General features: G+C 40.8%; 1 protein-coding gene across 1 annotated transcript; it reads left to right on the forward strand.

Annotated features, from left to right (window-relative positions):
- Positions 1–360: 360 nt before the first annotated feature.
- On the forward strand, positions 361–19527 carry RAD51D (RAD51 paralog D). Its single transcript, XM_070946122.1, has 11 exons — positions 361–442; positions 2069–2160; positions 2985–3046; positions 4755–4873; positions 7904–7985; positions 10537–10671; positions 13498–13593; positions 16637–16727; positions 17495–17565; positions 17860–18018; positions 18872–19527. The coding sequence occupies exons 2-11, from the start codon at positions 2082–2084 to the stop codon at positions 18977–18979; spliced, it is 1002 nt and encodes a 333-aa protein (XP_070802223.1). The 5' UTR covers positions 361–442; positions 2069–2081; the 3' UTR covers positions 18980–19527.
- The last annotated feature ends 3725 nt before the right edge of the window (positions 19528–23252 follow it).

The following is a 23252-nucleotide window of genomic DNA, read 5'->3' on the forward strand; positions in this document are numbered from 1 at the left end:
CCCCCCAATACTGAAACACTGCTATCATGTCACCCCTAATTCTTCTTTTCTTTAGACTAAGCCAGACCCAAAATCTGCAGCCGTTCTTCATATACGAAGATATCCATCCAGCCATATACACACACCTGCTCAAACATTATATTTAAATACGATATTGTAAAGTATTAAATAGAATTATATATGTATATCAAAAACCAGACACACTTCCAAGGAAATCTGGAGATCTAAATGAGTTCGTTATAGAGTTAAGTGGAATTGGAAGCGTAAGTTCAGGGTCCAGCCAGTAGGTGGAGCTAAACAGGACATGGAGCAGTGATCGCTCTAGGAAGGAATCAAAATAAAGAAAACGGCGGGGAAAGTGAAGCGTTGATAAGTGAGTTGGGAGCTGCGGGGAAGGAAAAAAAAAAGGGTTGGGGCTTATTTGCCTCTGAAGTCAAGTTAGGTAAATATTTCCTTTGACTTAATGTTGCTGCGTGCTTTTTCTCTTTCATGCAGCTCTTGCATAAAGTGGTAATGGGGGAGGGGGAGGAATTAGTTAGCTACCATTAAATGTTTCATGCTGTTTCTATGCGATGCTGCTGCAATTGTGCTAGCAAGTGGTTCAAAGGAATTAAGGAAGCGAGACCCGGAAAATAGAATAGAATAGAATAGAATAGAATAGAATAGAATAGAATAGAATAGAATAGAATAGAATAGAATTCTTTATTGGCCAAGTGTGATTGGACACACAAGGAATTTGTCTTTGGTGCATATGCTCTCAGTGTACATAAAAAGACAAGATACATTCATCAAAAATCATAAGGTACAACACTTAATGATAGTCATAGGGAAACAGTCAATATAAATCTTAAGGATACCAGCAACAGTCTTACAGTCATAAGTGGGAGGAGATGGGTGATAGGAACGATGAGAAGATTAATAGTAGTGCAGACTTAGTGAATAGTTTGACAGTGTTGAGGGAATTATTTGTTTAGCAGAGTGATGGCGTTCGGGAAAAAACTGTTCTTGTGTCTAGTTGTTCTGGTGTGCAGTGCTCTATAGCGTCGTTTTGAGGGTAGGAGTTGAAACAATTTATGTCCAGAATATGACGGGTCTGTAGATATTTTCACAGCCCTCTTTTTGACTTGTGCAGTATACAGGTCCTCAATGGAAGGCAGGTTGGTAGCCATTGTTTTTCCTGCAGTTCTAATTATCCTTTGAAGTCTGTGTCTGTCTTGTTGGGTTGCAGAACCAAACCAGACAGTTATAGAGGTGCAGATGACAGACTCAATAATTCCTCTGTAGAACTGGATCAGCAGCTCAGTAATATAAATGATCCTAACCAAGCCAATTCTGCTTTAGTGTGACAGTCTCGTTAGCATCTTTTGCTAAGGAAATGACTGGGTTCCAACAATAAGCTGAGCAAACCCCATCACTTTTAATTAAGACAGGTCCATTTTGTGAACCTAGCTATATCTTAAGATTTGTGTGTTAGTTTTTTTTTATCAAGAGGCTTTATTAATTGGAAGAATAAAATTCATATTTAAAAGCATATCTCATGTTTAATTTACTATAAGCTCCCCCTCACCAATAAGAAACCGAACAATTATTCTCACATTTTGATAACATATATTCATCTTGATCCTTCATGTTCTCATCAAACTTAATACTTATTACAGTTGGTCATGTGAAGAAAGAGAATTATAGGTCAAAGCAGGCTTCTATAATGTTTTCTTAATCAGAAACTGAACATAAAGTAAATATATCTAGACATACCAATCCAATTGATAATGCATAATAGTTTTGTTTCTCATAAGTGCTACAAGCTCTGGAATGCAAATAATTTCAAAGATCTTTGGACACCCTCCTCCAACTTTAATTCACTTCTTTAGATGTCTGCATGCAGTTTTATACAGTAATGCATTGTTGGGTAAAGTACTGTTTCTGTGTTGTGTGTATCAAAGCAAAGCAAAGCCCTTATGTCATTCCTACAAGACAAGGGATGTGATTCTGGGGACATAGGTGAAATAAACTAGCAGATCTCACTAATGTGTTGGAAATGATCCAACTGTCTGCCTTTTCTATCTAGGCTCATTCCAGGGATGATCCTTCGTGTGGGGCTGTGTCCTGGCCTCTCGGATGAAATGGTGCAGGTGCTAAAAGCCAATGGCATCAAAACAGGTAGCTGATTCCCACAATTTAGGGGTTACATTGGTTATAGTGAGCAGAGCAGATCCTTCAGAGAATCCAGTAATCTCTTCCCAATGTATTTTTTTGTGTTGCTAGCAAGTGTAATGTGGTTGGAAGAATGATCAGGATGAGGTTAAGGGAAGAGATAAGGACTCAGAGCTGTGATGGGATAGGTTGATCAAGGAGGGAACAAAATGACTTTTATAAATGGAAAGTGTGGATGACCTTGGGGAAAGAGAGGAGATGCAGCCTAGGAAACAACCAGATGAGAGGCAGGAGCCCATAGTCGTTTCAGTGATGATGATGAGCCCTTCATCAGAGGGGGGGAAAACTTAGGAAAGATCTGCTCTAATGAATCAAGAAGTTAAAAGTGGAGGCTGGTTAATGTAGCCTTACAATAAAGTAGAATTACTGGTAGCTTATCTTGTCATGTCTCCTGTCTAGTGTACAACAGGAGGGCTGAAAATAAAAGACTGCAAACCCTTTGTGGGCTTTTTGCTGAAAATAGATAAAAATAAATTGGGGATTTATTGATTCAAAAGCATTGAAGAAGAAAGAAGGAAACTACAATATGTAATTTTGGGAAGTTGAAGATTGCAGTTACTATGTTTCTAACTTTTGTAAAGAAGAACAGAAGTTGCTTCTTTTATTGCTTACATTTTCTTTCATTATTTCATATTTACTTATTGTTTTTCTATTTTTATGTTTCTGAAGTTTTTAAAGCTTATATAAATTTTTTTATTAAAATTACATTGCAGCTGAAGCTTTTTCCTATTTTTCATCTCCTTTTCTCTATCTTCCCAAATGTTTTGTAGTGGTTGATCTTGTCTCATCGGATCTGGAGGACATTGCCCAGAAGAATTCCTTATCATACAAGGCGAGTACAAGGAGTCCCTAGAGATGATTATTACATATTTCACCACACAAAATGTTGCTTAGTTCTGACTAATCAAGTCCTAATAAAACAAGAAACAAAGAAATATCCCCTGAGATTTCATTGTGATTGGAGGAATATTTATATTTGTTTTGTAGAACTTGAAAAAAAAATGAGAAAACTCTTGAAATCATTTCTGTGATTGGTTTTATATAGACTGATCTATGAGTTGATATTTAAGGGGTTTCCATCTTTAGGGCCATGAACATGTTAGAGACTCAAAAAAGTAACCTGGGTTTATAAAAGCTATTAACATTTATACTGTATAGCTATCCATTTTATAACCAACTCTCTCAGACCTAAGCTTCATGAAGAGGTTTAAGGGGGCCAATGATGATGCAATCAGCAAGTGTGGTCAATTGTGGCAGATAAATACCATGTTTCCTCGAAAATAAGACCCTGTCTTATATTTTTTGAACCCTGAAATAAGCGTTTGGCCTTATTTTCGAGGAGGTCTTATTATTTTGGGGTGCGTGGAGCAAGACGGGGCTCCTCTTGCCATCGTACCTGATTTCCAGCTCTGTCTTCCTAACCCTAATCAGCAGAAATGGCGGGGACCAGCTGCGCATGTGTTTAAATATTTTTGGTGAGGACTTATTTTCAGGGAGAGCTTATTTTCGGGGGCGGCTTATTTTAGCGCATGCGCTCAAAAGCGTGACTGGGCTTTTTATCAGGGGATGTCTTATTTTCAGGGAAATGGTATCACTCTCCATGTACTCTCTTTTGGTGTCATTACAGTTTGCAGCTAATGCTTCTTGGCTAATCAGAAATTACTTGGGGATCTCTTTTCCCCTTCTGTATAATTTTAAATGCATAGTGCTGATTTTTTCCCCCTCTTCTTCATTATACTGTAGTTTAGTAGTCCCCAACCTTGGCAGCCTGGCTGGGGAGGAGAGGGAAAGCGGGCTGGGGCACATGCACAAGTACGCCGGCCTGCCACTCGCTCAAGTCGAGCTGTATGTGTTGCACCAGCCTGCCACTCGAGTGAGTCAAACTGACACACATGCATATGCGCCGGCCTGCCTCTCATGCGGCCCAGTTGCAAATAGGCCATGGCCTAGTAGTAAGCCACGGCCCTGAGGTTGGGGACTCCTGCATTAGTTGACATTCTGTCGCCCCTTTGACTCCCTTCCTCCCTTCTTCCCTTTTTAGCCTCTAAGATGGCCCCTAATTTCTGTTCTTGGCTCCCCTAATTTTTTCTTTCTTTCAGGATCAGCTGGCTGTTGAGCAGTACAATGCTGACTTGTAGCTGTTTGAGTTGTAGGCCTGAGGCCTGTTTTATCTAGAGTAAACAGGGGGGGGGGAATAAATATTTAAAATGTTTGCTTTAATTAGGTGGGTAAGAAGCTTTGGTGGGCACAGTGAAGAACAGTATCCCTAATACTAATTGATATGCTAATTTATTGGCCTGTATATTGGCCTAGAAGACCTTTTGTTCATCAAGCTGTTTCCCAATTGTGACGCCTTTCAGATGTGTGGACTTTAACTCCCAGAATTTTCAATAATGGCCATGCTGGCTGGAGAATTCTGGATTCCATACATCAGGAAGTTGCCACGGTTGACAAACACTGCTCCAGCCGCTGGTTGTTTTGTCCCTTGTTGTTAATGCTAAAGCTGCAGATGGTAAAGGATTGATAATCTTCTCTTACAGACCTTAGTTGCGGTACGACGTGTGTTGCTGGCACAGTTTTCCTCCTTCCCAATCAATGGGGCAGATCTCTATGAAGAGTTGAAGCACACCACAGCCATCTTGTCCACTGGAATTGAAAGGCAAGGGGTGATTAATCAGAACACCGAGTTATGTTGAGGGGAACCTTTTATCTAAAACATACCTGCTCCATTAATTTTTAAGCTCACATATATAAGGGTTACACCACAGAGATGCAGGGGGGCATTGTTCCACATCCTTGCAGAGTTAATGTACAAGAGCAGTTTTCCATTGCTTTTTTTTTAAAAGCAGAATATAGCTAGTGGCTGCACTTTCACCATCCATTTAACTCCAGTTAACTAGACCAAGGTTTTACTTCACTCTGTTGCTTACAAATCATACTAGGTTAAAATGTAGTTCACTAACTTGTGGCTCAGTTTGTGTATGGACCCCAAATGGTCTGTACACCCACCTTCTGTATAGCTCCAATTAGGCTTATTCCTAATGGAATTAGCCATGATGCAGTTGACTCTGGATAAGCAGTTCATGCCATCTCAATCACGGTGTCAACTGTTACAATAGCACTGCTGTTAACTGAGGAGGGGAATAGGAATGAGCTGAGATACGGGCCACGTTCCTTAGGCTTCTTTCTCACAGTGTATTGTGAGAACAAAAGCAGGGAAAAGAAACCACTTATACTAATAAAAGATTAATGAAAATGTATTGAATTTTAACTGAAAGGTAATTATGTCATCTTTATTCTTTTAATGTTTTATATGGTATTTTTAATGAGTGAGTAAGCTGCCTAGAATTGCCTTGGCAGGATAGGTGGTATAGAGGTTCAATAAATAAATAGAAATTTAATAGCAATAGCAATAGTATTTAGACTTATATATATATAGCTTCACAAAGGGACACGGTGGCTTAGTGGCTAAGATGCTGAGCTTGTCGATCAAAAGGTCGGCAGTTCAGCGGTTCGAATCCCTAGCACCGTGTAACAGGGTGAGCTACCGTTACTTGTCCCTAGCAGTTTGAAAGCACATAAAAAATGCAAGTAGAAAAATAGGACCACCTTTGGTGGGAAGGGAACAGTGTTCTGTGCACCTTTGGCATTTAGTCATGCCGGCCATATGACCACAGAGACGTCTTCGGACAGCGCTGGTTCTTTGGCTTTGAAACGGAGATGAGCACTGCCCCCTAGAGTCAGGAATGACTAACACATATGTGCAAGGGAAACCTTTACCTTTACCTTTTTACAGCTTCACAGTGCCCTTTCTAAGCAGTTTACAGAGTCAGCCTATTGCCTCCAACAAACTGGGTCCTCGTTTTACTGACCTTGAACCTGTGAGAATTGAACTCTGACAATTGGCAGAATCCGCTTGCATTCTAACCACTTGCACTACTACAGCTCTTTCAAAGGAAGTGCAAGAATAAAAGTAATAGAATAAAATAAAAGTAATCATTTGCTGTTTTACAGGTATATATTCCATAATGGGTGTTTGACAAATAGTAGTTTATCAAATTTATATGCCACCTGAGCAGCGGTGGGTTTCACATTTTGTTACCACCGGTTCGCGCCCCTGTGCGCCTTCCGCACATGCGCCCGGCCTTCCGCACATGTGCTTTGCTTGCATGCGTGCCTTATGCACATGCGCCCAATCTCAAAAACTTGCCTAAATAGGACGGCATAGAGCCGGGGTAGGAGGGCTACCTACTTGTGATTTCCGCTACCGGTTCTGATGAACCAGTCCAAATCGGCTGAATAGCACCTCTGCAGCTGAGTCTCTATAAGTCTGGACATATCGAGTTTAACCCATTTAATTAGACGCAGGAGCTCAATTTAGTGAGCAGAAAATGAGAATTAACAATCCCATGAATATAAGCATGTGCTTTAATAGAAGAGAAGAGAATTTTTTATTGGCCAAGTGTGATTGGACACACAAGGAATTTGTCTTGGTGCATACGTTCTCTGTACATAAAAGAAAAGATACGTTCGTCAAGAATCATAAGGTAGAACACTTAATGATAGTTATAGGATACAAATAAGCAATCAGGAAACAATATCAATATAAATTGTAAGGATACAAGCAACAAGGTTACAGTCATACAGTCATAAGTGGAAGGAGATGGGTAGTGGGAATGATGAGAAGATTAATAGTAGTGCAGACTCAGTAAATAGTTTGACAGTGTTGAGGGAATTATTTGTTTAGCAGAGTGATGGGAAAAAACTGTTCTTGTGTCTTGTTGTTCTGGTGTGCAGTGCCCTGTAGCGTTGTTTTGAGGGTAGGAGTTGAAACAGTTTATGTCCAGGATGCGAGGGGTCTGTAAATATTTTCACAGCCCTCTTTTTGACTCATACAGTATACAGGTCCTCAATGGAAAGCAGGTTGGTAGCAATTGTTAGCAATACTTTATTAAGTGGCAATACTTGGTTTTTCTATTAGATGCCTATCTCACCTTTCCTCCAGAAATTCAAGATGGTTCTAGGAAAGGCAGGTTATAAATGTAATGAATAAATAAATAACCATAGAACAACCAGGTGAGGGAAGTGAACTGAGAGATAACAACTGACCTTAAATTGCCCAATTAATTTTCTGTGGTTGAGGAATCTTTGAATATGGATCCAAGTACATTAAACAGTATCTTGCCTGTTATGGATCAGTTCTCTATCCAGATCAACCATCCATTCAGTTTGCTGTAAGTTCAGTTTTCCCCCCTCTTAATATGGCAGAGGACAGTCTTCCCCTTCCCAATTGCTTGTAGAAAGATTGGCCTACAATGAATAGTCAGGACATCCATGGTCGTTGGGCATGACAAGAGCTGTAGCCTGACGTGTTTGAAAGCTTCTGGATTGAGCAAGATTGGGTGGGCAGATGAGTTGCTGTGAAAACTATGACTTGCCAGAGATGAAACTGGCAGTGTAATCACTCTTTGGTTTGCTTTACCCTCTCTTTATTTTGGGCAAGCAGAAAATTGAATTCCTGAGCCTAAATAGAGACTCTACTCTGCCTGCTCTTTTGTCCTTCAGGAGAGAAGACACTTGAGAGGGAGATATATGTGAAAAAATGCAAGATGAAAACTGGGATGTACATGTCCTGAAATTCTCATTCTTCCCCCCCTCCCTCTTTTTTTTTTTTTTTTTTTTGTTATAGCTTGGACAAACTTCTCGACTCGGGTATATACACGGGGGAAGTGACAGAACTTGTTGGAGCACCCAGTGCTGGAAAAACTCAGGTTGGCTGTTCTTGACATATTTGGTTATTTGTCTGTTACCTTCTCATTGGACTTTTAGGTAGAGTACAATCTTATAAACATGCAATATGAATTTCTAAAATCATGAAGAAAATTCTGTTTTACTCAACCACTGTCAACTTTGGTGGATTTTCCTTTTCAAAGACCCTACAGGAAATAACTTTTCTGGTTTTGATGTTTGTTTTGCTTTATGGTAGCAATAGGATAGGATGGAATGGAATGGAATGGAATGGAATGGAATGGAATGGAATGGAATAGAATAGAATAGAATAGAATAGAATAGAATAGAATAGAATAGAATAGAATAGAATAGAATAGAAAATAGAATAGAATAGAATAGAATTCTTTATTGGCCAAGTGTGATTGGACACACAAGAAATTTGTCTTTGGTGCATACGCTCTCAGTGTACATAAAAGAAAAGATACATTCGTCAAGAATCATAAGGTACAACACTTAGTGATAGTCATAGGGAACAAATAAGCAATAAACCATATTAGGAAATAGTCAATATAAATCGTAAGGATACCAGCAACAAGGTTACAGTCATACAGTCATAAGTGGGAGGAGATGGGTGATAGGAACCATGAGAAGATGTAATGTATATCTGTGGAGAGCTTGTACATTGCAACAAGCAAGGTTATGTGGGAGATGGATCCAACATTGCTACAAGTTGTCAAAGTTAGGCTCTCCCTGTAGGAGTTTTGACAAGGGATATTGGTTTACCTTACATGAAAGGGGGAGGGCAGGATTTGAACCAATGTGTCCTATTCTTAAAGGGGCTGAAATCCAGCTTTTCTTGCAGAGATGGGGTTGCCAGAAGATTGACCTGTATGGCATTTTGAGCCTCAGGACAAGATAATACCTTCCTTTTCCTTGTAGGGAAGTTGATCAGACTGCCAGTGGCATTTTTATCACTAGTATTGAGGAAATTTTGTCTACTGCACTTGAAGGCAGCAAGTCCTCTATCAAATTGAAGAATGTACTGCAATGGAAGTCAGCTAAAGAAGGAGCTTTGTATATTTTAATAGTTTCTGATTATGCCTGACTATTTTCTCCCTCCTGAGACATAGATCAAAGAATTTCTCTCTGTGCCTGATTATTTAGCCAAGTTTTTCTGCAAGTGGCAAAAAACTTTGATGTGTTGGGTGTAGAGGTAGGCATTGGTGGGTCATTGCACCCTCAGCTTGGTACATTCCCAAACTGAATGTGTTTGGGAATGTGTTTGCCCACAAACACAAATTCATTGTAACAATCCATTCCTCCCTCTTTAAAACTTGTCTGTTTTCTGGAGCCTTCTGACTGTGGAAGCAGGACCTTGTCGTAAAATCCTTGATAATAAAAACCGTGATTAAAAATAGCAAAATCCTTGATTTGGCAGGCATCTTTGGGTTTCCAAAACCATAGTAACTTGCTTTTTTTTTCTATATAAATGCATTAGAACATCTGGGGGTTATTTTTAGACTCAAGGTCTCTTGGAGTAGCTTTTGTGAATGAGTTTTATCACAAGGGGCACAGTCTCTACCTCTGAGCTTATAACATCAGTTATCCCTGACCTGCTGTCTGTAGATATGTTGGATTTGGTTTCCCGAAACTCTGTCCAGAGAATCTTTAGACATCAGATATGAAGGTTGAAGATGAAATACAAAAGAATGGGAAAGAAAGAGAGGAAAGCAGCAAAGCTAGGTGGTTGCCTTTTAAAATTAGACTGCTCACATATCATGCTAAGCAATCCATAGTTTTATGGGTTTCTATATCATCATAAGCCTAAACCAAAACAAACCACATTATGTTGTTCCTATAGTAACTGGCTACAGTGGGATATATTCAGGAAGGGAAAAGCACAGTGATTGCTTTTTCTTTTTTGGTGTGTGTGTGTAAGTTGTGTGGGGTGTGACTAACTTCCAACCGAAAGTTGTTTTTCCTTGACTCTTAGCAGCCTGTCCAAGTATTAGTCCAAGTGGAGTAAAAAATTAACTATGTGGTTTTACTTGTAAGGAGGAGAACAATGGTTTTCCTTTTAAGAAATCAAATTGCTTATGAGGAAAAAAAAATTTTTTTTTTGCTGTGTACTACATGCAGCAAAAAAACCTATTATGTCTTTACTTAATGATCCGTGTCTGTGTGCTAGCAAGCATCGCCTTCGAAAAACTTTTTTTCTGCTTGAGAATTTGAAGGAAGTAGGTATTTTCTAAGTAGATGCCCACCCAGGGGGAATTTTTGCATGACTCGTTCAGCTGAATATTTTGGATAATGTGCTTGGATGCAGTCTCATTTTGCTTCCATTTGTATGCAACTCTGTATTCTAACTTTGTGGTTTATCTTGCTATCTGAATTCCAAAATGACTGGCATTTCATGCTCCTCAAATTCAAGTTTCATAATCTGTGACAAATCTTGGGAGTTGAAGTCCCAGTTTGTGATTTGCTGGCCTTTTCCAAACTTTTGGAAGGACAGGCTATGAAAGGCTGCTTTTGTACATCCTAATTTCAGAAAACACACTAATCTTAAACTCTGCCTCTTATTGTGTCCTTTAGCTGTGCCTCATTGTCGCTGCAAATGTATCCCATAATCTCAAGCAGACTGTCCTGTACATTGATTCAACTGGGGGCTTCACCAGTGCCCGTCTACTGGAGCTACTGAACTGCTTAACTGAGGATGAGGAAGAGCAGGTCAGCTGAGCAGGAAGTACTCGTTGGGAGGGGTGTTGGTACCTAGAAGAGTATCTAGGTGGGCATGGTGGTGCAGTGGTTAGAATGCAGTACTGTAGGCTAATTCTGCTGATTGCCGCAGTGGATTTGGATTTGCATTTGCATTCTTGGAAGTCCATCCAGTTACAGCTATAGGGGCACACCATCTTCCCCCATCTTAGCCACTCATTTGTCCTACCTGTGCACAGAAAAGTTGCTGCAGCCCAGAGGCCTCTGCCTGTTCCCTTTCCCACCAGGCCCAGGGGGCCTTGACCAGTTACAGGGCCCACCAGCATGCACAAAGCACTCCACTTACCTTTGTGGATATTTTGCAGCTGCTGACAGGCCTGCCCAGGCTATACACCAGGGGTATCAAAATCAAGGTCTGGGGCCCGAATCCAGCCTGCAGGGTGCTTAGATCTGGCCCGTGGGGCTGCCCTGGAAACAGCAAAGGACTGACCCACGGTGCCTCTGCCAGTGAAAACGGAGCTTGGGAAGGATGCAGGCGGCCCTCCCAAGCTCCGTTTTCACTGGCAGAGGGTTGCAGGAGACCACTGCAGCCGAAAATAGAGCTCGGGAGCCCGTTTTCACTGGCAGAGTGCTCGGGCTGCCACATGCGCCCCCAACACGAGTGATTTCGAGCCATGCCCTCCCTGCCTCCCCAAAGTCAAACACAACCCTGATGCGGTCCTCAATATAATCGAATTTGACACCCCTGCTATACACGGTATGGCTTTCCTATTGAGGTTGCCTTGTGCCATTCTGCAAACAAGCACCATTCTTGCGATCATTCGGAAGCTTTGATCTTAAAAAATCATATGATTTGGCGAAGGAGGCTTCCAAACTATTACCAGAATGGATCTTATCTCACAGTGCTTCGGAAGCTGCCTCCTGCTGGCATTGAAATGCTGAGTGTCGGAATGGCATAATGGTTAAAGGACTATGTTGTGAAGCAAACACTACACTACTTCTGAGTTTGAATTTCATCTCTGCCAAGATAAAGCCTTTTCCAATCTAGTGCTCTTTGAATGCTTTGAACCACAATTCCATTCAACAAAAATGTATTGAATTGGTGAGGATTATAAGAATTGTACTCCAGTCAGTTTAGAAAATTGGAGAGGAAAGTCATAGGTTAATAAATACTCCATAGGCTTCAAAGTCCTCCCCCACCCCTAAACCAGTTTTTAGTTTTTAATCCCAATAGAGTTTTAGATGGGCAAGTCTAACCTAAACATTTACTGATACTAGGTACTTGATAGGTATTTTATTTATTTATTTATTTATAATTAAATTTATATACCGCCCTACTCCCGAAGGACTCAGGGCGGTGAACAGCCAAAAAAGTAAAATATACATAATACAAACGTTAAAAACCATTTAAAATACATTAAATACTTAGGCCAGATTTAAAACACCCCAATTATAAAACCAATTAAAAAGGGAGGTTAGGCCAGACCGGCCTGCTGGAATAGGAATGTTTTGAGGGCGCGGTGGAAAGTGCGCAGATCCGGGCTCCTCAGTATCTCCGGGGGGAGCTCATTCCAGATGGCAGGTGCCCCCACAGAGAAGGCTCTCTCCCTGGGGGCCGCCAGTCGACATTGTTTGACTGACGGCACTCTGAGAAGACCCTCTCTATGGGAGCGTACTGGTCCCATAGAGAGTACTGGTACTGGTAGAGCGTACTGGTCCCACTGAGAGGCTCTTGATGGCAGAAGGCGGTCTCGTAGGTACCCCGGTCCTAAGCCATGGAGCACTCTAAAGGTGGTAACCAGAACCTTGAAGCGCACCCAGAGTTCTCAAAATCAACATTAAATAAATGGATAGCATTAAGATGGATCTTCTACTGAGGAGAGTTGAGTCTCTGGACGTCTCCAGAAGGATATTAGAAAATATAAGATGTAGGAAAATTAGTAAGAAAATACATGGTCATTTCATGCTATAATTTAACATGGAATTGAATGATTTATTTATTTGTTTTATCTCACCTTTATTATTCTTTTAATAAATAAGTCAAGATAGCAAACATATCTATTATTTCTTTCTCTTCCAATTTTCCCCACAACAACCCTGTGAAGTGGGATGGATTGAGAAAGAATGACTGACCCAAAGTCACCCAGCCAGCTTTTGTGCCTAAAGCAGGATTAAAACTCCTTCTAGGCCAGGGGTGTCAAACTCGATTTCATTGAGGGCCGCATCAGGGTTGTATTTGACCGAGGCAGCAGGATGTCACTCGTGTCTGGGGGCATCTATGGTGGCCTGAGCACTGCCAGCGAAAATGGGCTCCCGAGCTCGGTTTTCAGCGGTGACAGCCTCCTGTTGCTCTTTTCAAGAGAAAACAGAGCTCTGGTTTCACTGGCAGAGGGCAGCGGGAGGTCATTGCAGCCATAAACGGAGCCTAGGAGGACGGCAAGAGGTCGTCGCAGCCAAAAACGGAGCCTGGGAGGGCTGGTCCTTTGCTGTTTCTAGCGTGGCCATGCAGGGCCAGATCTAAGCACCCCACGGGCCAGATCCGGCCCCTAGGCCTTGAGTTTGACACCCCTGTTCTAGGTTGTTACCTTAATCACTAGACCAAAATGGCTCCTCAAATTAATTCGTTTAAAAACAATATTTTGAGATAAACTCTGAACACAAAACACAACGATCTAATTTGCTGCTGTTGGCTCCAAGATGGGGGGGGAGTGATGCTTATGTCACATGATTGTGGCTACCCTCTTGATTTTTTTTGACCCTCATCCTGGTGAGCATGCAAACTTGACAGGCATCCAGGATGTGTTACCTTACCCTGTTCCTTACCCCATTTCCCTGTAGGCTGAAGCATTGCGGAGGATCCAGGTTTTTCGTACATTTGATGCCTACAAAATGCTTGATGTGCTGCAGGAAGTCCGCAGTTATATGGCCCAGCAGGTGGGTGCTTACTGGCCAGTGCTTGTTGTTTACGGGCTTATCAGAATACATGAGTGCCAGAAGGGTGAGGAGGGCTGGATGGGTAACCTTTTTTTAGATCAAGGGCCAGCCTGGCTTTTGAGTGGTATGTTGGGGGTTTGTACACCAAAAATGATAGGGCCACAATCAGTTTTAAAATTAATTTTCAGTTTCAGTTTGATTTATTAAACTGAATCAGTGAAATACAGTTCATATGCATACTTCTACCTGCTTAATATTTTTCTTCTTGTGAGATAGGCAGCTATATAAATTGGATTAATAAATTCTGCCTTTTTTTAACCTTAAAAATGAAATTTTCAGAAGATACCACAAGTTGTGTTCCCTGTTTAGAAAGGCTGGATTGTCATACTGGCCATTATCCCACAGTATTTGCTAGCATGACTGGCCCATTGCTTAATGTTTGATCAGGGAGATCTGAAGGGAAGTGAATGGACTATGTGACTATGGTCTTAACTTTATCACACTTTATGACTGCACAATGAGTGTCACCAGCAGCTGAGCTGGCCTTTAGATCTTCCTGGACAGGCAAGAGATTTGAGGCTGAAGGAAGGCAATAAAGATACACAAGAGAGAAAAACCAGTATTGCATGGTGTCAGAGTTTGTTGCAGCACACACAATCAGACAATTCAGCAGGATTCAAAACTTCTTTATATACATAACAACACATAAGGCATATACAATACCCTTGTAGGTTTTTTCACGTTGTAGAGAAGAGAAATAGCAAGTACAAACACAGCACAAAATGGAGGCAAGCAAATGGAAACAGCAAAACCAAGAAGGCAAAAATGGAGGAGAGAGAAGCTAGTCAAGCTTATATACAGAACAGTTAAGCCACGCCCAGGCTCCAAATTGTCTCCAGTGGCCCCATACAACAAATATTATGTTTCAGTTACTAAACAGTCTTCCATTGGCTGACCTGTTGCTCTACCTATTCCAGTTCATGAATATACTGACACATGGTCCCTGCTTTTTAATGCTTTTCACCATTAAAAGTAACTGGGAAGACTAGAATCACTGAGTCTGCTCTAACTTTTTCAATTCCAGCAGATATGCAGGGGTTTTTTTTTTCTCTTTATGTCTGTTGCCATCACTAGCCATTTAATTTTGGACTCCCATATTTTCTAAGTCGATGCAAACTTTCCAGTGATTTCTTGGACTACTTTATCAGACGGTGAAAAAAAATCCTGCACAGTATCCTGCCTTCAACCAACGTTCATGCTTTTTCTAAAGTCCTCCTACTCAGGTTGAGAGGACTTGTCATGTCTTGGATGAATGGATCAGAATTCTGCACTTTCATAAGTGCCTTTCTCATTCCTAGCAACTAGAACTAAAAACTCCATATATGCTTGGTTGCTCCTTGTTCTTAGGCAGAGACCTCATATTTCTTCCTGAATACCATGTAAATCAAAGGAGAAAATGTACTTCAATTCAATTCAATTCAATTGAATTCAAACCTTTATTGTCAGAGTACAACATGTGTACTATGAGATTGGCTGAGCCTCCCTTCATGCACCCCCCCCAACACAATACAACTCACAGTGAAAGACAAAAAAAATCCCAATCCCAGTGAATCCTACTAACAACCACTCAGTCCTCAATCATAAATAAAAGCCAATGTTATTTAATGGACTCTGCATTGTCTTCTCGTGGTTATAACTTGACTGGTACTACCACATACTAAATTGACTCTTCAGTCAGAAGTCATTTCTCATCCCTTTGGCTCCTTTCAGTCTTTTTCCTAGACAATTTAAAGATACTCTCCTGGTGTAACAAATCTTTTACCTTTGATGGGTATATTGCTATCACCTTAGCAGTTAGAATAAGAGGAGGGAGAAACGGGAGATTGTTTTGTTTCTTCAAGTTTGCTATCACATTTGAAATAATTAGAGAAACCTGATGGTGGACTGAAGGATCTAGCATTGAATAAGCCTTGCAGCTGGAGTGGGCTGCTGGGGGTTCGGGAGAACCTCTAGCTAAGATTCTGTGCAGTTCGGAGAACCCCTAAATCTCACTCCTGGCTGGCCCTGCCCACCCTCCCCTCCCTTCCCAGGAGTCCCCACGTGGCCCATTTTGGATGCAGGTAAATGCAGAGCATGTGCAGAAGCTTGGGGAGGGCAAAAAACAGACCTACTGGAAGTTCGGGAAGGCCGGAAATGGGCCTGTTTCTGGCCTTCAGATGGCCTCCGGAGCCTGGGGAGGCTGCTTTCGCCCTCCCAGAGGCTCAAACGTCCGGAGCCTGGGGAGGGCAAAAAGTCATTCCCCGTTGTGGTGCAGGAGGCTGACTAGGCCACACCCACCACGGCCATGCCCACCCAGCAACGGCAGAGAACCCCTGCTAAAATTTTTGAATCCTACCCCTGCCTTGCAGTCAAGTGTGCCAATAGATTTTTAAGTGGGCAGCTGTGCAGGCGGGAGAAGAGTCTTGAACATGCAGGAATAATAACAATAACAATAACAACACCAACAATAATAATAATACATTTTTAAATATTGACTGATTTTCATGTTTAATGAATAAAACAACAACAATAATAACAGCAACAACAATAATATTTTAATAGTGACTGCCTAATCATTTCCTTTTCCATCTTACCAGCCAACCCCACTTTCTCCTTTCCTTTCCTTTCCTTTCCATAATTCACCATTATGGTGAATTCCTACCAGAACCTCACCATTCCATTTAGCTTATTCTGCTCTCCCGCATTCCTGAAGAGAGCTATGATTACAGATCTACTCAATGTAATTAAAATAGGCAAACTCTCAGCCTATTCAGATGATCTAAGACTAATATTTCCTGGTGCAGAATTTAGGCATAGATAACATATAGGACGTGTGAACCTTTGGCTTTAAACTATAAGCAAAGTTGAGTTTTTGGATGCTTCATCTTCCTCATCTACTCCCCTATTCCAAGGAAAGGTACCCATTGGCTTTTTGTAATTTCTGATTTGTATTTGTAATTTTATTTCATTTGCCCTTTGTTTTTATTATTGTTTTTTTTAAAAGATACTTAGCACCTCTGGACCAGTGAAGCTGCTTATTGTGGATTCCATTTCTGCTGTAATTTGCCCTTTCTTGGGACTTCGACAGCCCGATGGTCAGTTATGTACACCTATCATCACCGAGAATGTTTCTTAATATGCTTCATTAATGGTCCTATTGTTTTACAGAATCATATCCTACATGGTCCATAGTTTAAAGCAGTGGTGTCCAATCTTGGCAACTTTAAGACCTGTGGACTTCAACTCCCAGAATTCCCTTCTGGGACTTGAAGTCCACAAGTCTTAAAGTGCCAAAGTCAGTCACCCTGCCTTAAAGAGTTAAAAATATAACATGGAAGACAATAGAAAATAAAACATGTTTTAATGTAAAGTGATAACTTGGTTCCCAAATGTGCTATCCACCCCCAAACCAAGGTGACAAAATACTTCAATTGTTGACTCAAGCAGAAGCTTACAAGAACTCAGAGAAGCAATTATTAACAGATGGTCCCTCTATCAAATGATGTCCTTCAAATTATGAAAAAAAGAAAGTTTGGTGCCTTGAAGGGGTGTTGCATCATAACTGTATTCTAAATAAGCATTCTTAGGTTCACACTTCTTCCAGGTGATTAAACAACTTTTTACTTTTTTTCCTGAAGTAATAAAAGAGCAAGGCCCTTTTTAATTAGATAGCTAGGTGTTCCTAGCTCGTACAATTTTGAAAGGCTTCTCCAGCATGGATGTGATACAGAAAGTTTTTCTTGTTTCCCTTCTGCTAGATAGGTGTATATTTTGAGGCAACCCCCAGAGTCTAGGGGAAATGCAATGAATAAAGAGAATTGTATAGCTTTAAATGCGGTGATCTCTCCTTCTCCCTTCGTAGGCATGGCCCTCATGATGCATTTGGCTAGGGAGATGAAAACCCTTGCCAAAGAATTTGGGATTGCCATATTGGTAAGCATGTGGACCAAGCTTTTACTTATGCTTGCTTTTGACTTTATGTGTGCTTAAGTGCTATAGTTTTGCTCTTCCAGTGTGAGCTAGGTCAGCTAATACGTTAGGTCTGCTGCAAGTTCCTTGCTTTTTATTCTCCTCCCCAAAAACTAAGGTGCATCTTATACTCTGAAAAAATACAGTACCTTTTCTTCTAAAACTGTTTTTTTCAAATGGGCCTCATAAACCTTTTAGAATACGGGTGGTATTCAGCTTATGACTGTAGTGATGCTAAAACTATCTGTTATCTTTTAGTTGACAAATCATGTGACCAGAGATGCTAGTGGTGGTTTTAAACCAGCACTGGGTCGCTCGTGGAGTTACATACCTAACACTCGGCTGCTGCTGGAGAAGAAAAAAGTCAATTCTGAGAAAGCAGGTCGAGTCGCATCTTTGATGAAATCTCCTCGACAGGTGAGTGATGCGCGATGCGCATGCGCGATGTGAGCCGGTGGTAAAACTGATTAGAACTCACGACTGAGCTGCAGGTATTGCTTATTTGAATTTGGAGTGTTCCAAGATAAGATTGCCTTTAGAACACATGTAATGGCTTGTTCTGGGAAGAGAATTTTTTGTCATAAAACATTTTATCCATCTTTATCAGCTATGGTAATACAAATCCTAAAAAGGATTAGCCTGTATGACTGTTTTTTTCCCCCTCTAAATTTAGACCATACATCTGCAGCCCTGGACAGTATTCTGGTAACATACTGATTGGAAAACAAACTTCCAAAGTGTGCTTCTCTCAAACCACTGCTGAACACTTAGCTCATTGCTTATCAGTGAGAAGCAGTATAGAAATTAAATAATGACTGTTATTGTAACTTCTACTACTGGAGACTTGAAGTTACAGGTAGTCCTTGACTTACAAGCACAATTGTTGGGGACTGGAACTTCCATTGTTAAGTGATGTGGCTATTCAGTGAGTTGTGTCTGATTTTATTATCTTTTTTTGCTCTGGTCATTAAGCAAATGGCTGCTGCAGTTAAGTGAATCCGGCTTCCCCCATTGACTTTGATTGTCTGGGAAGGTGATCCCGGGATGCTGCAGCATCATAAATACATGTTAGATGCAATCCCCTGAATTTTGATTTCATGACTGCAAGGACACTGTGATGGTCATAAGAACGAGGTCGTGTCACTTTTTTCAGTGCCGTCATAACTTCAAACAGTTGCTAAATGAATGGTTGTAAATCACGACTTCCTGTAATAGTCTTTTCTGCTAGGTACTTGTATTGGGATTCTTACACTGTTCTTCTCTTTTACAGCCTTTTGGAGTTCAGGCAGAATTAGACCTGAGGAACTGGGAAGTGAAAAAAGAAAGTTCAGTCACATCAGGAGAAGGACTAGATGAGGGCATGGGTTTGTCTTCCTGATTCACTACTGGCTTTCCTGAACATTGCAGAAAGCTTGAAAATGGAAAGAACACTCTGGTTTTTAGAGGAATGGAGAATAAAAACCAGTATCAGCCTTCTCCTAATAGAATCTGCTCCTTGATTCATTGGATTTCAGCTCCCAGAATCCCGAAAGAACACGGTCTACAATCGGATATGATCTGAAGTCAAAAACTTTTGGAGGACACAGTTTCTTTGGTTGGGACATCATATTGTGTTGGTTAATTGTGGAAATGTGCATTGGATTGACTAAAGTCAGGGGGTCACTCTTCAGCAATTGCAATTTTTGTAGATAAATGTACAGTTTGTAATTACTAAAGAAATATCGGATAGAATTGTTTATCCAAAGGAGCATCCATGTTGTTCCCTGTATTGCTTACGCTGCATTGCCATCCTGATTTTTGCTATGTGAAATGGATGGGAAATGTAGGCACTGTATTGATTTTGCTTAACAAATCAAGCAAGCTTGTCATTCTATAAGCCATCACAAAGGTAGAAATATATATCAAATGAGGGCTCTTGTAGATGCTTTGTATAACAGGTTATTTGATGAACCAGAACTCTACCACTAAAAGCTGTTTGTATCAGTGATGAATGTCATGCCTTTTAGATATTTGAGACGTCAGTTGGTATTGGCCCCAATCCACGTGGCCCATGGCAAGGGATTGTGCAGGTTGTTGTGCAGGACGCCTTATTCTTGGTTTATACAGTGGAATGATATTCATATAAAAATATTAATCACACATAGGGGAGTGTGGCTAGCCACTGACGAGAATGCTGTGCTCAGTTCTCTGTTCTTCCCTCCATCTAGCTATTTTTATTAATATATAACCAGTTTATCTTTCTAAATATTTTGAAATAAAATAGAATAGAATAACAAGAGTTGGAAGGGACCTTGGAGGTCTTCTAGTCCAACCCCCTGCTCAGGCAGGAAACCCAATACCATTTCAGATAAATGGTTATCCAATCTCTTCTTAAAAACTTCTAGTGTTGAAGCATTCACAACCTCTGGAAGCAAGTTGTTCCACTTATTAACTGTTCTAAGTGTCAGGAAATTTCTCCTTAGTTCTAAGTTGCTTCTCTTTGATTAGTTTCCACCCATTGCTTCTTGTTCTACCCTCAGGTGCTTTGGAGAATAGATTGACCCCCTCCTCTCTGTGGCAACCCCTGAGATATTGGAACACTGCTATCATGTCAACCCTAGTCCTTCTTTTCATTAAACTAGATATACCCAATTCCAGCATCTGTTCTTTATATGTTTTAGCCTCCAGTCCCCTAATCATCTTTGTTGCTCTTCTCTGCACACTTTCTAGAGTCTCAACATCTTTTTTACATTGTGCCCACAGTATTCCAAGTGTGGCCTTACTAAGGCATTATAAAGTGATATTAACACTTCACATGTTCTTGATTCAATCCCTCTGTTTATGCAGCCTAAAACTGTGTTGGCTTTTTTGGCAACTGCTGCACACTGCTGGCTCATATTTAAGTGATTGTCCACTAGGACTCCAGGATCCCTCTCACAGTTACTACTATTGAGCGAGGTACCACATATACTGTACCTATGCATTTTCTTTTTCTTGCCTAAACCTTACTTTTTTCACCATTGAATTTCATTTTGTTAGAGAGTTCTCTATGTTCAAGTCTGTTCAAGTCTCTAACGCTCAAGTCTGTCAAGATCCTTCTGTATCTTAAGCCTATCTTCTGGTGTGTTGGCTATTCCTGCTAGCTTGGTGTCATCTGCAAATTTGATGAGTTCCCCATCTATCCCCTTGTCCAAATCATTGATGAAGATGTTGAAGAGTATTGGGTCTAAGACAGAGCCTTGGGGTACCCAACTGCATACTTCCCTCCATGTAGATGCAGTTCCATTGAGGACCACATGCTGAGTGCGGTTGGTCAGCCAGTTACAAATCCATCTGTTGGTGATGCTGTCTAACCCACATTTTTCTGTTCTCATCAAATAGAAAGATAATTTAAACAGAATGTTAAGGAAGAGGATTCTGTGCAAAGGGAAGGGGTTTAAATCTTATTTGAAAGAACCCAAAGAAGGTTGAGGAAGTACCTCTTCCCAGCAGTGAAGAAGCTGAAGTTCTTCATATTCTTCATTCACTGGGCTGAAGGAGATTAAACTGAACAGTAAAAGAATATTCTTCTTCCAAGATGGCAGTGTAGCTACATTGCCTGAAGAAAATAATTCAGACCACTGACAGATAAACATGCAGAATGAAATTCAATACAAGTGGGGATTCCCTTTCAAATCAATTGTTTTTAATACTACGAGGACAAAATGTTATTTCTACAGAGTTCTTAACAAGGACTGAAGGAAGCAATTTGATTTGTCCTTGGAATTGTGGAAAGCTGGCTCAACCACAAGCTGAAGATTAGATAAGCACATTGCACTGAGTACAGAATGCAAGAAATTTTACAGACTCTAAAACTCTTTGAGTTTTTAATTTTAGAGATAGAAGAAAAATAGTTTTAAAAGGGTAAAATATTAAAGTTAAAAATAATACAGGTAGTTCTCAATTTATGACCATAATTGAGACAATCTGTTGCTAAGGAGGCAGTTAAGTGAGTTATGCCTTATTTTATGACCTGTTTGCCCTGGTTGTTAAGAGAACCATTACAATTGTTAAGTGAATCATGTGGTTGTTAAGCAAATCTGGCTTCCCACATTGACTGTGACTTGGAAGCCATCTTTTACAGTGGGCCTCAAGCCTACCACATATTCTACTGTGGGAAACTGGGAGGGGGGATTGTATGGAGCATGGGAGATTTGTAGTCAAAATAATATTCTTTCTCAGAGAGTCAAGGTTATCTTACCCCGGCACTTGGAGGGGTCTCACTGGGAGGAATCTTCTTTTGGGACAGTCACAGATTGGACCATGTGATGGACATGTGGGTGCTGGGGCAGGGTCTTGAACTTTCAACTGGGTGGGGAAAACCTGGAAGCTTTCAGATTCAGGTTTTCCCAGATGTACCAACATGGCTCTTCTAATAAATTGGAACTTTGAGGAACCTCTAGCCTCGGACTCTTATTTAATTGAGGATGCTATTTGGAACCCTGACATTAACCCGAATCTGATATTCTGTTCGCCATAAGTTCCCTAGGAAGGTTGCAAATGACAATCCCAGGACCCTGGGATGGTGCTGCAACCATTGTAAATACATATTAGTTGCCAAGTTTGATCATGTGTCTGTGGAGAATTCTGCAACAGTCGTAAGTGTGAGAACTGGTCACAAGTCACCTTTTTCAGTGCTGTTGTAACTGTCAACCCTAAAGTGAATCTGGATGAGGCCATCTTGGAGGCTTCAGGGTTGCCACACAATAGAGGGAGGGGGGAAATAAGTTAGATGGGGTTTTGTAGCCAAAACAATGAAGTTTTCCTGTGGGAACCAAGGACATTCTCACAGGTGGCTGGCCAGAGGAGGAGTAAAGTAACCAAGCAACTGGATTGAACAGCGTGACCAGTGACTTGGGGGAAAGGGGAAACTTTTATTTTTTAATTAGGTGAAAGCCATGGGAACTTTCAGAGTCGGCTTTCACCAGTTGTGCCAAAATTATGTATCCAATAAACTGTTCTTTGAGGAATTTGCCTGCTTTGGAGTTCTGTTTTCTCTGGGTGCATTACTTGGAATGCTGGCAGTAACGTTGAACAATCATTAAATGACTGATTGTAAGTCGAGGACTACCTGTATACAGATAACCCTCAACTTACAATTAGTCACTTAGCAACCATTCAGAGACACCATGGACATATTTGGAAGGTACTTAGATTCAAAGTTCTACGGGTTGCGCCCCCCCTCACCCCCCCATCACTTAACAGTACTTTGGGCATTGAGCAACCAGATCACATTTACAGCTGTTTGCAGTATTCCATGGTCATGTGATTGCACAATATTTTTGCCAACACACTTTTTCGGAAAAACTGGTTCATAGCAAGCCTATTGTTCAATGATCATTGTGGTCATAGTGATGACCACAAAAAAAGATAACAAAATTGGGTCCATCGTGGGTGACCTGATTTATGACAAGCAGGACTTATGATCATGATGGGCAGGCTCTATGGTAGTTGTGCATCGTGGAATACCTATAAGTAAAAACAGTGTTAAGGAACTGTGTTAATTAAATGTGGGAGTTCGTTGACTAGTGAAGGGAGGACTCTCAGTTGGGCATCTCTTTGTAGACTGAAGAGGATCCTTTGAGAGTCCTCTGCATTTTTTTTTTTTTTTTTTTGCTATTGTTTTAAGTGGG

The sequence above is a fragment of the Pituophis catenifer genome, unplaced genomic scaffold (genome assembly GCF_029215685.1).
Source record: "Pituophis catenifer annectens isolate HBS135680 unplaced genomic scaffold, rPitCat1.0.hap2 SCAF_1, whole genome shotgun sequence".
In the NCBI taxonomy this organism is placed as follows: domain Eukaryota; kingdom Metazoa; phylum Chordata; class Lepidosauria; order Squamata; family Colubridae; genus Pituophis; species Pituophis catenifer.

What these genes read in the sequence shown, in the direction of transcription:
- RAD51D (XM_070946122.1), top strand. Translation starts at nt 2,082, where the DNA reads ATGATCCTTCGTGTGGGGCTGTGTCCTGGCCTCTCGGATGAAATGGTG. An exon ending in GGGACTTCGACAGCCCGATG is followed by an intron (nt 16,728 to 17,494) that starts GTCAGTTATGTA and finishes CTCCCTTCGTAG; the next exon opens with GCATGGCCCTCATGATGCAT. An exon ending in AATTTGGGATTGCCATATTG is followed by an intron (nt 17,566 to 17,859) that starts GTAAGCATGTGG and finishes GTTATCTTTTAG; the next exon opens with TTGACAAATCATGTGACCAG.